Raw genomic sequence first — 14,308 nt, 5'->3', positions numbered from 1 at the left:
GTCAAGATCGGAGTAACAAGTGGTGATGCTGTGCCGCAGAAGAGGATGGTGATGAATCCACAGCAAAGGAGTTTTTCAGAAATGATTTAATACAAGTCACGGCACGAGAAGACAGACTGAAGAGTCGAAGCCAGGCCGGCTGCATGCATTAACTTAAGTTAATATATATTGTTCCCTCCCCACCCTCCAAAAGAATTACACCCCCCCCCAAAAAAAAAACCCCACCAACCCAAATTGTTGTTGTTGCTGCTTCTGCTGCTGCTGCTGCTGGCGGCGGCGGCTGCTGCTGCCGGCCCAACAGCCGGCAGAGCCAGCCCGGGTGGGGCCAGCCCGGGAAGAGCCAGGCCGCCACCACCCCCACGGCGCAGACGAGGGAGGCCAACTTGGACGCCGTGTCGAGGGCGCCACCCCCCGACGGCGCCGCCGTCGCCGTCACCGTCGCCGTCGTCGTCGTCGTCACCGTGGCTAGTAGTACTTATTAGCCACCTGCTACGGAAATCAAAAAGATGTAGCTTGAGCTTTTCTCAAATATGATAGAAGAGGAGCCGTGGAAGGAAAAGAATTGTGCTTACTGGTCTTTATGACTAACGCGGTCACTATCGCCGCCGCTGCCACCTAGATAATCACTGATATTTGTTAGCGATAGTGTCTAAGGTTAAAGTAGTGTGATTAGGTGTGTTATAAGAAACTAAAGCTTAAGAAAGTAAAAGGGGAAGAAAGAGGTATATTTTAAGGAAATTAGACTAAATAGGTGAGTATAAAAAGAGCTATTAATAAAGTAGTATAATTTTATAGTGTTTAAAAAGGAAAGGAAGAGTGTAATAATAGAATTTACTTTAAAAGATATAGTATATTTTAATGTATTATAAAATAAAATAAGTAAATAATAGTGTAAGGAGAAAGGCTTTTTAATATTTTATAATATTTTAAAATAGAGATAGATAAGTAAGTATAGAAAGGTTTTACTTACTTATTATTATTATTATTCTCTTTTTTTTCTCTTTCTCTTTCTCTTTCTCTCTCTTTTTCTTTCTTTTCTTTTTCTCTCTATTTCTTTTTTTTATTTTTCTTTCTCTTTCTTTCTCTCTTTTTCTCTCTCTTTATATATATATATGTGGGTGAGTGGGTGAGTGGGTGAGTGGGTGAGTGGGTCAGTATATATAGGTTGGGAGGAAAGGTTTTTAGATTTTAGGGTCTTTATGAGGTGTTTTATTTTACTCTTTCTAGCTTTTATGATTAGAAAGGATTGCGCCTTCCTCTTTGGATTGAAAGGAGCCCCTGGAGTGGCCAAGGGAGCTGAACCTCCGGGCGCCCGAGGGCTCCTTCCTGATACTTGACTTCCCCAACTCCAGGCGCTTGTACCAAGTACCTGTATGTCATTTGAATTGACCAGCGTGGGAAATCATTCTCTGCTGTGATCAATTGATTGCGATTGAATCAGCTTTCAGAAAACCTACCTGGGGAAGAATGGAGTCGTTCGTCTTCTGTGCTGTGGAAGAGACACTGCATGCAAGATTCATAGCTGTTGAAGAAGTTTCGGTGAAGAGGACAACTGAGCTTGGTTTGTGCCCTGAGGAGAGGCTCCCGTGCATTCCAATCTATTTGAAGTCAACTTGTAGGGATATAGTTACACCTGAATATCGCAAAATGTGCCTTGTCCTCGCTGCCTTTTAGTTTTCCGCAGGCCGCTTGCTTTTAGTCCCGCAGTAATCCTGAGCATCCGAGCTGGTCGCTGCGTCCATTAGTACCGCCTGGGCAGCTAGAATGCAAAGAACAATATCTGAATGGGTCTCAGGATGCGAAGGTACTAAATCTGACCATGTCAACAATTCTGGGGATCAGCAGCTGGGAACACCCGTTCTCGGCGCTCGAGCATCCCCACCGCCAGCCGCGTCTTTACAATGCAATGTCCTCGTCGCTACAAGCTTTGCTTCGAACTGCTCGGGAATTGTCGCCCTCGAACAGTAGCAGTGGAGGGTGGTGTACATTTTGACTATGGGCAAGCTACGGAGCGAGGGCCGGCCGCAGCCAGCTGCTAATGCAATGATGTTGGGCCCAGGTGGTGCCAGCTGTTCACCAGCTGCAAGTGCTAGGACCGAGTGGGGTTCATGTAAGTAAGGTCTATCTAGCCCCTAAACATTGCTCGAATCAAATGAACTTGCTCTTCCCAAGTCCCATACACCGACTGTTGTCAGTTTAGACCTAAGGCGAAACACCCTTCCTCTTCTTGGGGACCCTCCTTAACCAGTAATGCCCCAACGCGGCAACAACATTGAACACAATATAGACCCACAGCAGGCCGAACTCCCACCATCTGTCCTGGTAGTAGGAATCCAAGCTCGCAAGATACGAGTTGGTGCTGTCCATCTTGCAAAAGGAGCAGTTGGTTGTATCGTCTTGATTCAACAGATATCCAGCCCCGGCACTCTGTATGTAGTCCGCCATACACTCACCGCACGTTTGTCCCTGGGCTGGCTGGAATTGCAACATCTCGTTATTGGCGCACGTGACGGCGGTGTTTGCAAGTGAGACTGTCATCAGGCCGCTGATGATGTAGTGGAATGGCGAGACGCGGTACATGAAGATCCAGAAGCCAGGCATCTGGGCTGGCGTGGCGAGAACACCGCAGAATATGATGCACAAGGAATAGAGAAGGCTGGAGATCTGGCCCGCTGCTTCTTCGCTGTCCACTCCGGCGGAGACCTGGGAATAATGTTAATTGTCGCAGAGGTTTTCATGTAACTGCAGTGGCGTGGCTTGTATTGGAGACTTTTCGGGGGAAGGATCTACTTGCCATAACAGTGAATGTGCAGGTGAATATCATAAAAGCCCATGCATGCCAGAGCTGCCCTCCTGCCAGCGCCGCCGCGGGATACAAGAACACCACACACAGCCCGTGGCAGCGAGTGCCGCACGATACATTTCCCAGGAGCTTCTGTCACGCTCAACACCGCATGCAGTCAGTCCCCCCACGTCTGCGAGCTGTATTAGGGGGCCACACGCTGGAGACAGCATCCAGACGTTGTCCGCCAGTAGTAAATAAGCCTCATTGGCACTTGCCCATCTACACTGAGATACCTACCTGCGAGGGAGACCCCGACTACTTTCCCCGTACGCCGGCGGATCCATCCCGGCTTCCCCATAATTCCCTCAAGGTAGGCCCCGGGGCCGGTGAGGCCAGCCATCCCTGGCCTCTCGTGCAATGGACGGGCCACGCACGCACGTGGCCCTGCAGAAACACGGTGAGCCGCCCAGGCTGGCTGGCATCATCACTGGCTGGTAGTTAGTCACCCGCCGGCAGGCCGGAAGCAGGCCTGCCAGGCCTGCGCGGTGGTGGTGGTTGCACCAAGAGTCGCCATGCAATGCGGCTGCGGGCCGTGGGGTTGGCGCTGCAGTTACATATGTGGGTGTTCTAATGTAGCTGCCACACAGGTAGCGAGCGAATGGGCAGGCGGGCGGGCGGGAGACATGATGTAGGTGCCAGGTTTTGAAGCACACACGTCTCGAGGCTCTTCAATGCAATTGTGTTTTCTTTTGCGTATCGTTCTATTCTCTATCGGCGCTACCAAAATCCAGATCCCCCAAAAAAGACCAAACCAACAAAACAGCTCTAATCGGTCGATCCAAGCCCAGATATCTAACCCTTATCAGCGCAGCGAGGATGACGTCAAAGCTGGGCAAACTGGCAAACCCTAAACGCCATGCAATTCTCCTCCGTCTCGTCTAACCCGTTTGTCTGTCTGTCTTGTCTTGTCTTGTCTTAATCTCCTCTTCTTCTTTTTTTGTGTGTATGGGTGATTACAACATCGTAAGGTGGCGCCCAGCCACTCTCAATAGTCGGTCGGTTTTGCCCCTGAAAAAACGGGAGGTCTCAAACCTTTTGCCCCTATCATTCACGCCATCCCCGCGGCGTGCTGGGTAACCAGGGTGAAGTGGGTACCACAACCAGCACGAGCGTGCCAGGTGGCGAAAGGTGATCCCAGCACCCAGGCGGGCGAGCCGACTGGGCTGGATCAAAGGGGCCGACAGCCAGACCGCTTATCATGAATCGGACCCGGGCGTGATCATCATCCGGATCAACCAGAACAGGTGTAGTGTGTATGTATGTATGTGGTGTGGTGAATCCAAGCAAGCCAGCCGGCAAGGAGCCGCCTAGTCGACGTACTTCTCCAGGGTGGCCATGGCGCCCTCCTCGTGCAGGCTCTTGAGCGCCTTGCCCAGCTCCTCGACAAACATCTTGTCGCCCCGCAGGTCGTCACCAAACAGGCTCTTGACGCTCAGCAGGGGGGTGGGGTCGGTGCCGCCCTCGCGCGCGAGCTTCTGCAGCCTCTCGGCCATGGGGTCGTCGACGTGGATGGGCCGCCCCTGCTCGTCGACGCCGTCGAGGTAGCGGAACCACGAGGCCACGGCGAGGGTGAGGCGCTTGAAGTTGTGCTCGCCCGAGTCCCAGATCTGCTCGGCGATGGAGGGCATGATGAACTGCGGCAGCTTGCCGGACCCGTTGAGGGTGAGGCGCGTGATCTGGTCCATGATGGTGGGGTTGGAGAAGCGGTGCATGAGCTGGCGGATGTAGTCGTCGATGACGACGCCCTCGATCTCGGGCAGCAAGGGGGCGACCTCCTCGTGCATCATGCGGTAGAGGAAGCGGTTGAAGGTCGGGTTCTCGATGACGTTGTGCACGTACTCGAAGCCGGCGAGGTAGGCCATGTACGACATGGCCGTGTGCGAGGCGTTGAGCAGCCGCAGCTTGTGGCACTCGAACTTCTCGACCTCGTGCACGCTCTTGACCACCTGAACGCCCACCGTGTCGAAGGCGGGCCGCTCGCCGCCCGCGAACGTGTCCTCGACCACCCACTGCATGAAGGGCTCCGTCACCACGGGCCACGCGTCCTGGATCCCGAACCGCGCCGCCAGGTCCGCCTTGTCGGCCTCGGCCGTGCGCGGGGTGATGCGGTCCACCATGCTGTTGGGGAAGCCGCCGTGCTCGGCGATCCAGTCGGCCACGGCCGGGTCGCGCAGGCGCGCGAACGACAGCAGCATGTTGCGGGTGATGGTGCCGTTCTTCTGCATGTTGTCGCACGACAGGACGGTGAAGGGCCTGAGCCCGGCGCGCATGCGCTTCTCGAGCGCCGCGTACAGGAAGCCGTAGGTGGTCCTGGGCGAGGACAGGTCGCCGGCGACGTCGGCGGCGATGTCCGGGTCCTCGGAGTGCAGCTCGTGGGTGTTCTCGTTGTAGTAGTAGCCGCTCTCGGTGATGGTCATGGAGACGATCTTGGTGTCCGGGTGGGCCATCTTGTCGATGACGGCGGCCACGTCGTCGGGGGCGTAGAGGAACGAGTTGATGCTGCCGATGACGCGGGCGCGGCTGCCGCCCGCCGAGCGCTCGATGGTGGTGTACAGGCCGTCCTGGGGCACGAGGGCGTCGCGCATGCCGGCGTCAAAGGGCTTGAGCCCGACGCCGCAGATGGCCCACTCGCGGGCGTCGCCGGCGCCCTTGCCCAGCAGGTTGTCGATGTACACGGCCAGGTGGGCGCGGTGGAAGCCGCCCACGCCGATGTGCACGATGCCCTCCTTGAGGCCCTCGCGGCTGTAGGTCGGGATCACCGACGCCTGCAGGCCCTCGTCGCCGCCGTACGACGCGAACTGGGCCAGGTTCTTGTTGCTCAGCCTGAGCGGCTCGGGGGCGGGCTTGGACGAGGCCATGGCTTCTGCTGCTGCTGAGGCTTGTGATGTGGATGTGGTGAAGGTGTTGCGCTGGGAGGAGGAGGACAGCCGGCTGCTGGAGGGGGAGGACAGCAGGCCCTGTGTCCTGCGGGCAGCATTCTGGCGGTATATATTTGTCGAGGCGGACGGCGATGTGGAGCATACACCGCCCGAGGAGCCAAGGGCCACGGCTCTGCTGCTGGTGCTGAAGCTGGTGGACTGTGTCAAGGTTTTATTATGGGCCCGGAGGCCAGCTCTTGCGATCCGGTTCATGGACATGTTGTCGTGTCGGCTGTTGATGTCACAGGGTAGGCTGGTTGTTTGTTGGTAAGGGATTCGAGCAGGAAGTGGGGATGTGCTCGTCACTGGTGGAGGCGGTTGAGAAGTACTGAGTACTGAGTACTGAGTAGGCGAGGCTCAATGGTCAGTCAGAAACGTCGCCGTCGCTTTGTTTGTTTGTCTGTGTAGTCTTTTTGCGGGTGATGATGATGAAAGACGATAATGATGATGGTGATGGATGAAAGAGAAACACCAAGGCACGTCAGGTCAAGTCAGGTCCGAGGGGGAACACACACGTATACAGGTAGATAACCAGCTGGCACAGGCACAGGCACAGGCACAGGCACGGGCGAGGCAAGCTCTGGAGCTTACCCTTAAAACGTTTTCGCGTGGCGTCGCCCTAGGTCATGATTAATTAATGATCGACGTGGGGGCCCTCTGAGCGGGAAAGTCTCGACCTGACAGCATGCAAGAGGCCAGGGCTGCCAGGGCCAAGCAGGCGGGCAGGACGGGTGGCTACCGTAGCAGCCGGAGCTCATCCACCCTCCAGGGCTGCAGGGTCCCTTTCTGCGTGTGTGTGAGCCCAGCTGAGGTGTGGCAGCCCTGGCCATGTATGGGGTACGAGGGTACCTGGGTACATGGGTACATGCCACAGTACATACTGCCGCAAAAGGGGGCAGGCTGGGCGCCAAGAGGGGGCTCGATCTCAGACCCTCCAGGGTTCGGTTCCGGACCATCAGAAGCTGGTGAGAAGCCTTGGAAGCGTCTTCAAACAGCTGGCCAGACACCGCCAGGCAGGCCAGACAAGACCAGACTCTTGCCTCCAGGGTTCTGGTCGCTTGTCTCTGCTGCACTCTGGTCCAGCCAAACAGCCCGGATATGCGGCCTCGCCAGACCAGACCTTGACGCATCCGAGTCACGTCACAGTATGTTTCCGACGCTTCTGCATCCTTCCCCGGTTTTCAAGCTTACTCTCTTACCAAGGCCCCCCCTCCCGTCCAACGAGGCAAAAGAGAGAAAGAAAAAAAAGACAGGCTGGCAGGCTGGCAGGCTGGCAGGCAAGAAAAACATAGGCCCACGGTCCCCCCCGCGGTCGGACCTCAGTAATCCGGGGCACCACTGGCATATACCGACGGGACACACCCTTCTCCTTGGCGGGCACGGCAATTTAAGCCCCTATTCCCCGTCACGGATTTCTATTTTATTCTTTTTCGTATTGGAGCCCAAGGTCACCCAACTTGCTGGCTGTCACCCAATCCGTCACCCAACCGGGCTCACGTGTCCTGTTCAGGTGCCCTGTGAGGCTCACCACTTCTCACCGTCAGTTTTGTGGCTGTTCATTCTGACCTGGCTCACTGCTCACCTGGCAGGTCACACCAGCCTCTTCCTCCTCGCAGCCCGATAACAAAAAAGAAAACAAATCGAATCGGCTAGGCCCATCTACCACAGGGCAATGACGTGAGCTACATGTCATCCTATACACATGTGCTAGAATGTAGCCCGCTCTGGTACCCACACGGACCCTTAAAGACCTGGACGGCGGCGGCCGATTTAGGGGCCGACCCTGGGGGAAGCAAGCTCCAGAGCTTCCAGAAGCCATCGTGGAAGCACCAGAACGGTCTGGTGGGGGGGCCCTACTGCTGCTGCATGACACCCTCGGTTGTCCCCAACAAGGCGAGCTGCCCACCCGCCAAGACACGTCACATAGCCCACCTGCGCTATTGAGAAGTGTCTTGCCAGTTCTGCCCAGGGCGGCCCGGCCAGGCCTCCCCATTTAGCACATGCTTATAACGACTGCGCCCCTCGTAGAAGATGCAATACGAGCACAACTGCAGCTGCCGCCATGGACTTCAACTCCAACACTCAGCTGCGGGTGCATATGTGCGAGAAGAAAGAAAGAAAAAAAAACTGTCCAGACCAGGAGGCCTTGCTAGCCTTGAGAGGTGCTGAAACAGTTGATGCATCGCATCCTCTTGCTGAATTTGATGCGACTCGCACAACAGACAGGCGGGCTGGCCAGCTGCCGCCACCTGCGCAGCGCCCCCAGGGTGCACTGTCGCCTGCCGCCTGCAGACCGAGCTGGGCACTGGGGTGGCAACTTGCACCGGCTGCTGCCGAACAACACAACACCACCGCAGAGAATCTAGGTCCTCTGCCCTGCTCCCCCAGCGCTACAATGCCTGTCGATTTTCTTATAGCGACAATTAAAACAGACACAGCTGCAGCATTTTGAGCGACTGCCACTCTGCAATCGGCGGTTATCTGTGGCGATGAGACCCTGCAGCCCTGCTTGACGGCGGATCGCGCAATTGCTCGCCCCAAACGAGATGTGGCATCCGAGCGAACGGCTGCAGAGGGCTCGTCGGATGGGTTACGGGTGCATTCAATGTTACCAGGCAGGCACCTTCAACCACCGGTTGCGCAACACACTGTCGGCGCAGATCTGTGAGGGCGCACCAGTTGAGCTTGAGCGTTGAAGGACTCAACAGCTTCTCAAGCTCTGCTGTCAACCTGCAGGGCAGCGCAAGCGCGCTTCCCGAGCTGGAGGTCGCGGGTTGGGTTGCTGTGAGCTGGTGTCAGCTGGTGCCATGACCATGGTGCGCCCGAGCTGCCGAGCTCAAGATAGCACCCTGGGTTTCATCATCAAGATTAGACAACGGTTTGTTTGCACCTCTGCAGACATGAGCAGCCCCGCCGGGGGTGCCAATGCAGCACACCCCGGGCATGTTTAAGGATCTGCCTCCCGTGATATTAATAGGTGCTCCAAGACACCCAGCATTGAAAAGTTGAAACAGCCAGTTGGCCCTGCAGGCACAACATTGAAGTCTTGCAACACCCCTTCGGCGACTAAATTATAAGCATGTACCAGGACGTCGCGTTGGAGTGATACCCACATAGCGGCCGAGGAACAGAAATCACAAGACCGCCCTTGCCGTAGTCCCGCCACGCGAGCACCTTGGCCGCGAGGCCAATGTTGAAGTCGTCCAGGTTGGCGTCTGCCGACTCGCCCGCGCTTGTCTTGTAGGGGTGGGCGGACCCCGCCAAAGTCCTTGTGTAGGAGTTGACGGCGGCCGGGGCGACGGGAGGGGCCGTTGTGGTTGGTGTTGTGTTTTTGTTTGGGGGTGGGTGATATCCATGAAGTTGGGCCACGAGTTTGGGCGGTCTCAAACGATGGTGAATGCGAGCTGGGTCGTTGGGGTTTGGGTGATGCTCAAGAATTCGACACAACGAGCGGGTGTCTCTGTTTTGTATGTTTCGAAGACCAGGCCAATCTTGGCTGGATGCCGAAATGGCTCTTTGGGTCCTTCTCACAGGATCAGATCAGGTGGAGCAGGTCATTTTTGTTGTGTGACCTCCCATAGAGATCAACCACCCTCTGGTGGTTTCGTTCCCAATCTCCATGTTTTGGTACCTAGTTAACAAGGTATCAACATTGAACTGAAATGTATGTGGCACCTTTAAAGTGGTAAACGCTCAACACCTCCACCTCCCCTCCTCTCTTTCTGTTCCACCTCCCTGGTAATTAGGGTACCACTCAAAATTGCGGAGTTCACGTTCTCCTGCTCTTGGCGACCAAGAGCATCCCGTCGCTTTTCAACATCACCCGCGGAAATGGTATCTCAAACACCACGGGACACCTGGGCAAGCCAGGGTCTGCCCTTCACCCGCGTGGGGATGATCGAACCCCGCCCAAAACAAAACTGAAGTCACGACATGTGAAAGGGCCGGCGTTATGCCATGAGGTCACTTTTTCAGCAGCATGACTAGAGGCAGGCAGCGAGGCGGGCGCAAGACCGTTCGGGGGAAAGCAACAGATCACAAGAAGGTCCCCGACGTGTGAGTGTCTCCAGCACCTCTGCACAACAACACGTACCCTACCCCCAGGGTAGATATCCCATATGCGCCTCGCCCACGTCACCGCTCGCTCGCTCCACTTCTCCTTGTCCGCCCCGAGACGATCATCGGATCGCTGATCAGGGCCAGACCGGTGAAAGTCGGGACAAATGTAATCAATACGCCGCTACAGAAGAATTATCCCGCTCCTCTGTAGACATGGCGGAAGCCCGGACCATTTGTAACACCTAGGTACTTCGTATGTTTCCATGAAGCTAATGAAGAGACAGATTTGGCGAGCCGCATCTTGCATACAGTCGTGCAACGGACGACCCCGCGTGGGATTGGCCTGACCGAGTCTCGTCTCGAGGACTCCAAAGGGCAACGCGTGTTCTGGGGTAGGTCAGACTGCAACCCAGCCCTGCGCGCCGGTCGGTCGCGAGCTGAAAATGCATCGGGGTGGATCTTGGGTCGGCTCCGCGCCATGGGTTGCGGCCGAACATACCGCGGCCAGACCGCTCTTGAACAGAACTTCTGTGTTGGTTCCGTACAGCTGTTTTGGAATCATCAATGGGCTGTCGTCATATTGTGCTGAGTTTTCCAATTCAACATTGAATATCGATACAGCAGGGGCTCGCTTAGACTGGAAAAGCTTCTGAAATGGTAATTTCAGTTGAGAGCAAAGATGGGCTTATATGGCTGGAATACCGCGGCCAATCTTGATCATCTTGGTTGTATATTTGTAAAACAACCACATCCAATTCAGTACCAATCCCGGCGGATTTATTTTGTCCTCGCCGAGGGCGAACTTGCAGGTTCAAGAAACTATCAAATGATGTCTCCTCAATTTCTCGTATCTGCGGGTGAGTGTTTTGATGCATGTGATTGCTATGAGCATCTACGCATTGACGACACTCAAGGGCTTGCCGCCAATGATCTGAATCCGTATCAAAAAGATCTTGCAACATCAATCTGTGTACTCATTGCTCCCCCCCTCCCCGCGCCCCACAGCAGGACACAACTAGGAAGGACAGCTTCGTGGTGGCTTGAGTGGCGTCGTTGACCGCGCTCAACGGCCAAGGAATGTCACCCCATCGTGCCCAATGAGAGGATTCCTAGGACGTAAAATCCACCCGTGGCTCTCGATTCCTCAACTCAGTTGATCATAACATCTCAGTCTTGCCTAAGGAGCAGAAAACTGAGAAGCAGCTAGAGAAATGCTGCCCGACTAGGCGTGAGCTGACGGCGATCTCTTGCTCACGGCAGGATTGTGTCAAACGAAGTTGTCTAGACCGTTTGGAACACCATCCATGACGGCCCTTGTGCATCACAGCCGATCGTGATGAGCAACGTCCGAGGTACCAGCCTGAGTGAATAGGCCGTCCGCCAGAGGCTCTGTGGGTGCTTGGAGTTCACCGCCTCAAGTCCACCTACTCGTATCATGGCGGAGCTTAGGTCTGGCTGAGACATCACATGTTCAAGCTTGTCTCGGTTTGCGGAGGATATGTGAAATCTATAAAGCCCGAGTTTGGTTCCCATCAGGATGATCATGTCCTCGAGCAGTTCACAATCAGGTCTTACACCAAAAACTAAGCAAACTCCATCTCTTGCCCCAAACACAATCTTCATATAGTCAATACCTATCGACATCATGACATCCAAAGTCTCCAATATGGCAAAGATCGTCTCCGAGACTATCGTCGAAGGCAACCCCGGAGAGTGGTACGGCACACTTGTCACGAGCGGCATCAAATACGACAACGGCAGTCGTCTTACCGTCCAGAGCAAGCTCTACGCCAAGTTTCTTGCTCCACACAACACGGGCGTCCAGCCTCTTGTCTCGCTCACGCCGTGGCAGCAAGTCACTTGCACCCTGGCGTCCGAGCCCATGGATGATGGGACCGTCGCCGTCACAGCTGAGCTCCAAATTGCGGGCCCCTACACGTTCACTCCCTCGGACACCCTGAAGTGGGGCATAAACGGTGACTTGAGAGGCGATGCCTCCAAGTACACCAGCTCATTCGAGCTTTACGCCGATGAGCTGCCCAGCGGCACCGTCGAGGTCAACGTCCCGGATGCCCCAGATGGCGCGCTGTCCAACTCCACCCAGACCGTCATTCTTACCAAAGGCGGCGTTTCGCTCGCTCTCTCGGCTGAGCCTGGCCGGAAGACGTCATTCCCAGTCGCGACTGGCAAGTACAAGGTCGAGGTGGACGAGCTAGTCAATGACAACGAGACAGTTGCTGCAGCCGCGGCCGTCTCACCCACCGAGATCACCGTCGAGGAAGACTCGAATGTCACTCTGACAGTTTCCTATGGAGCCATCAAGAAGTTCTCTGGCCTAGACATCAAAGTCGGCCAGCTCTCATCTCCTTTGGACAGGGAACGGATCCACGTCGAGGTCAGGTCGGGGAGCGACAAAGTCAACGAGTTTGACAGTCCCAATAACCGCACGACCAGCCTGAGGCGTTTGCCAGCATCGGGCACAGCAACCATCAATGCCGCCCTGACATTCAACAATACTAAGTACACCAGCGAGCAGTCGGTGACTCTCTCGAACGCCCTGATCGGCGTGGACATTGGGAGCGACAAGTTCTCGTCGGCTGACATCGACACTTCGTCCTTTGTCGACTTGCCCATCGACGTGAGCACCGACTCGCAGCGTTCGGGGGAGTCCGTCACACTTCGCCTTGTCTCCAAAGACCGGCCAGCATTCATTTACTCCAAGGAAGTTTCGCTCAACAGCGGTACCATTACGCTCGGTATTCCTGTTGCACAAGGCAAGTATGCGGTTAAAGCGACCGGCTACATCAAGGACGGAACTGTCTATGCCGCACAGGTGGCCGACGAGATCGTCATCTCATCCGACGGCTCCTCCAAGATCCACCTGCAAATTGTGCAAGGGCCGAACCTGCTGGTCCGGGGCTTCCCAGATTACCTGAGCTTTGGCGCGCTATCCGACCTCGTCGACCTCGAGGGCAAGGACCTCACCGCTGCCAAGGTCTCATCCGTCTTCAAGTACGCCGGCGACAACGGTGCCGGGGACGCTGGCGGCTACCTGGACGACGACCCGGCGACCACCAAGACGGTCAAGCTCGCGGCGCTGGTCTCCGAGAACCTTGGCGGGCAGCCCGTCCTGCCCGTCATGATCAGCTACACGGTCAACCTCAGCGGCGGCGACAGCGAGACGCACCTGCTCGACGAATCCGGGCTGGAGCACTCCTTCGGCAACCTGATCCTCAGCATGCAGCTCGCAAAGAAGGCGTCCGAAAACAAGGTCACGGCCGGATACATCGTCAACCCGGACTTCCTGGGGGCAAACGAGCAGGACAAACGCTCTCCCGACTTCAGCATGCCCGTCGTGGCGCCCCTCACCAAGGCGCTGGCCCACCGCAACGTGGACGCCGCCGTCCCGTCCACCATCACGAATACACTCGCCGGGTACGTCCAGGCAGTCAACTGGCTGATCCGCACGGCGGCCCCCGAGGTCACGTTCGGGTGGCAGGTGAACCTCTGGGGCGTCGGCTCCTCGGCGTGGATCTACGACAAGACAGACGCCGACGTCGCCACCCCCAACGCAAAGACAACAGCCGCCTACGTCAGGTCCCTGGGCGCGTACGACGGGCCCTACGCGCCCGACTTCCTGGCCATCGACCGCTTCGAGGCCGACGACTTCACGGAGCGGGCGTACACGGTGGCGTACTGCTACGGCCCGCGCGAGTGGGCCCGCTTCTACGGCTTCGCGGCCGCCGTCGCCATGGAGCTCAAGGTCCCCGTGATGCCGTGGCAGATCCCGGCCAGCCGCGTCCCGCGCGCCGCGGACGACGCCGTCACGCCCGGCTCGCTCGAGCGCGACCAGTGGGGCACGGGCGGCACGTACCTCTTCGGGGACGCCGGGGTCGGGTCCGAGGTGGGCAACATGCACCCCGTCGTGCGCGGGATCAGGCCCGCCGCCATCGTGGGGCAGGACAGCGTCGAGGCGCTGTTCCGGGGCGCCGGGCCGTTTGACCTCGGCGCCCCCGCGTGGGGCGACTTCCCGCTGCGGGGGATCTTTGCCGTGCTGCTCGGCGGCGGCAGCACCACGGGCGTGGTGGGCAGCATCGGGACGACCGGGGCGTGGACGCAGGGGAGGATTCGTGAGTATATGGCGAGCCCTGTCCCGCTGACTTCTACGCCGAGGTAGGGGGGTGCTGCCTAAATGTTCTATGTCTCTTTGAAAGAAGATCCACAAGTGATGATATTGTTGTTGTTTTTTAGTACTATTTGTTTCATTTTGGAATGGGTATCTGGCAGATTGACAACTTTGACCAAGTATGTAGTGTAGGAAAGGAAGTGATTGAGTGAATTATCAACGGAGGTTATGCTTATCTAGGTACCTAGGTATGTAAAGGTTTTGCTGAATACAGAGCGCTTCTAGCCCGAACCTGCCAAAACAGGTTATCAACGAGAAACAGTATCACTCTGAGGCTTCTGATGTCAACTGGTCCCGATA

At 56.4% G+C, this 14,308-nt stretch overlaps 3 protein-coding genes across 3 annotated transcripts; 1 reads left to right on the top strand and 2 right to left on the bottom strand.

Moving 5' to 3' along the window:
• Positions 1-2,202: 2,202 nt before the first annotated feature.
• KVR01_011852 (uncharacterized protein) lies at positions 2,203-2,601 on the bottom strand (the record flags this gene model as incomplete). The annotated part of the gene is made up of 2 exons (XM_044786443.1): positions 2,203-2,396; positions 2,454-2,601. The coding sequence occupies 2 exons, from the start codon at positions 2,599-2,601 to the stop codon at positions 2,203-2,205; spliced, it is 342 nt and encodes a 113-aa protein (XP_044638933.1).
• Positions 2,602-3,512: 911 nt separating this feature from the next.
• Positions 3,513-9,985, bottom strand: KVR01_012042 (uncharacterized protein). Its single transcript, XM_044795062.1, has one exon. The coding sequence runs from the start codon at positions 5,980-5,982 to the stop codon at positions 4,153-4,155; it is 1,830 nt and encodes a 609-aa protein (XP_044639123.1). The 5' UTR covers positions 5,983-9,985; the 3' UTR covers positions 3,513-4,152.
• Positions 9,986-11,488: 1,503 nt separating this feature from the next.
• KVR01_011867 (uncharacterized protein) lies at positions 11,489-13,999 on the top strand (the record flags this gene model as incomplete). The annotated part of the gene is given in 2 exon segments (XM_044793369.1): positions 11,489-12,460; positions 12,479-13,999. 2 exon segments carry the CDS (start codon positions 11,489-11,491, stop codon positions 13,997-13,999), a joined length of 2,493 nt encoding a protein of 830 aa, XP_044638948.1.
• Positions 14,000-14,308: the final 309 nt, after the last annotated feature.

Source organism: Diaporthe batatas (genome assembly GCF_019321695.1).
Source record: "Diaporthe batatas strain CRI 302-4 chromosome Unknown Contig00017, whole genome shotgun sequence".
Classification (NCBI taxonomy): Eukaryota; Fungi; Ascomycota; class Sordariomycetes; order Diaporthales; family Diaporthaceae; genus Diaporthe; species Diaporthe batatas.
The sequence above is the reverse complement of the archived record's forward strand: the minus strand, read 5'-3'. Positions and strand labels throughout refer to the sequence as shown.

What these genes read in the sequence shown, in the direction of transcription:
- KVR01_012042 (XM_044795062.1), bottom strand. Translation starts at nt 5,982, where the DNA reads ATGTCCATGAACCGGATCGCAAGAGCTGGCCTCCGGGCCCATAATAAA.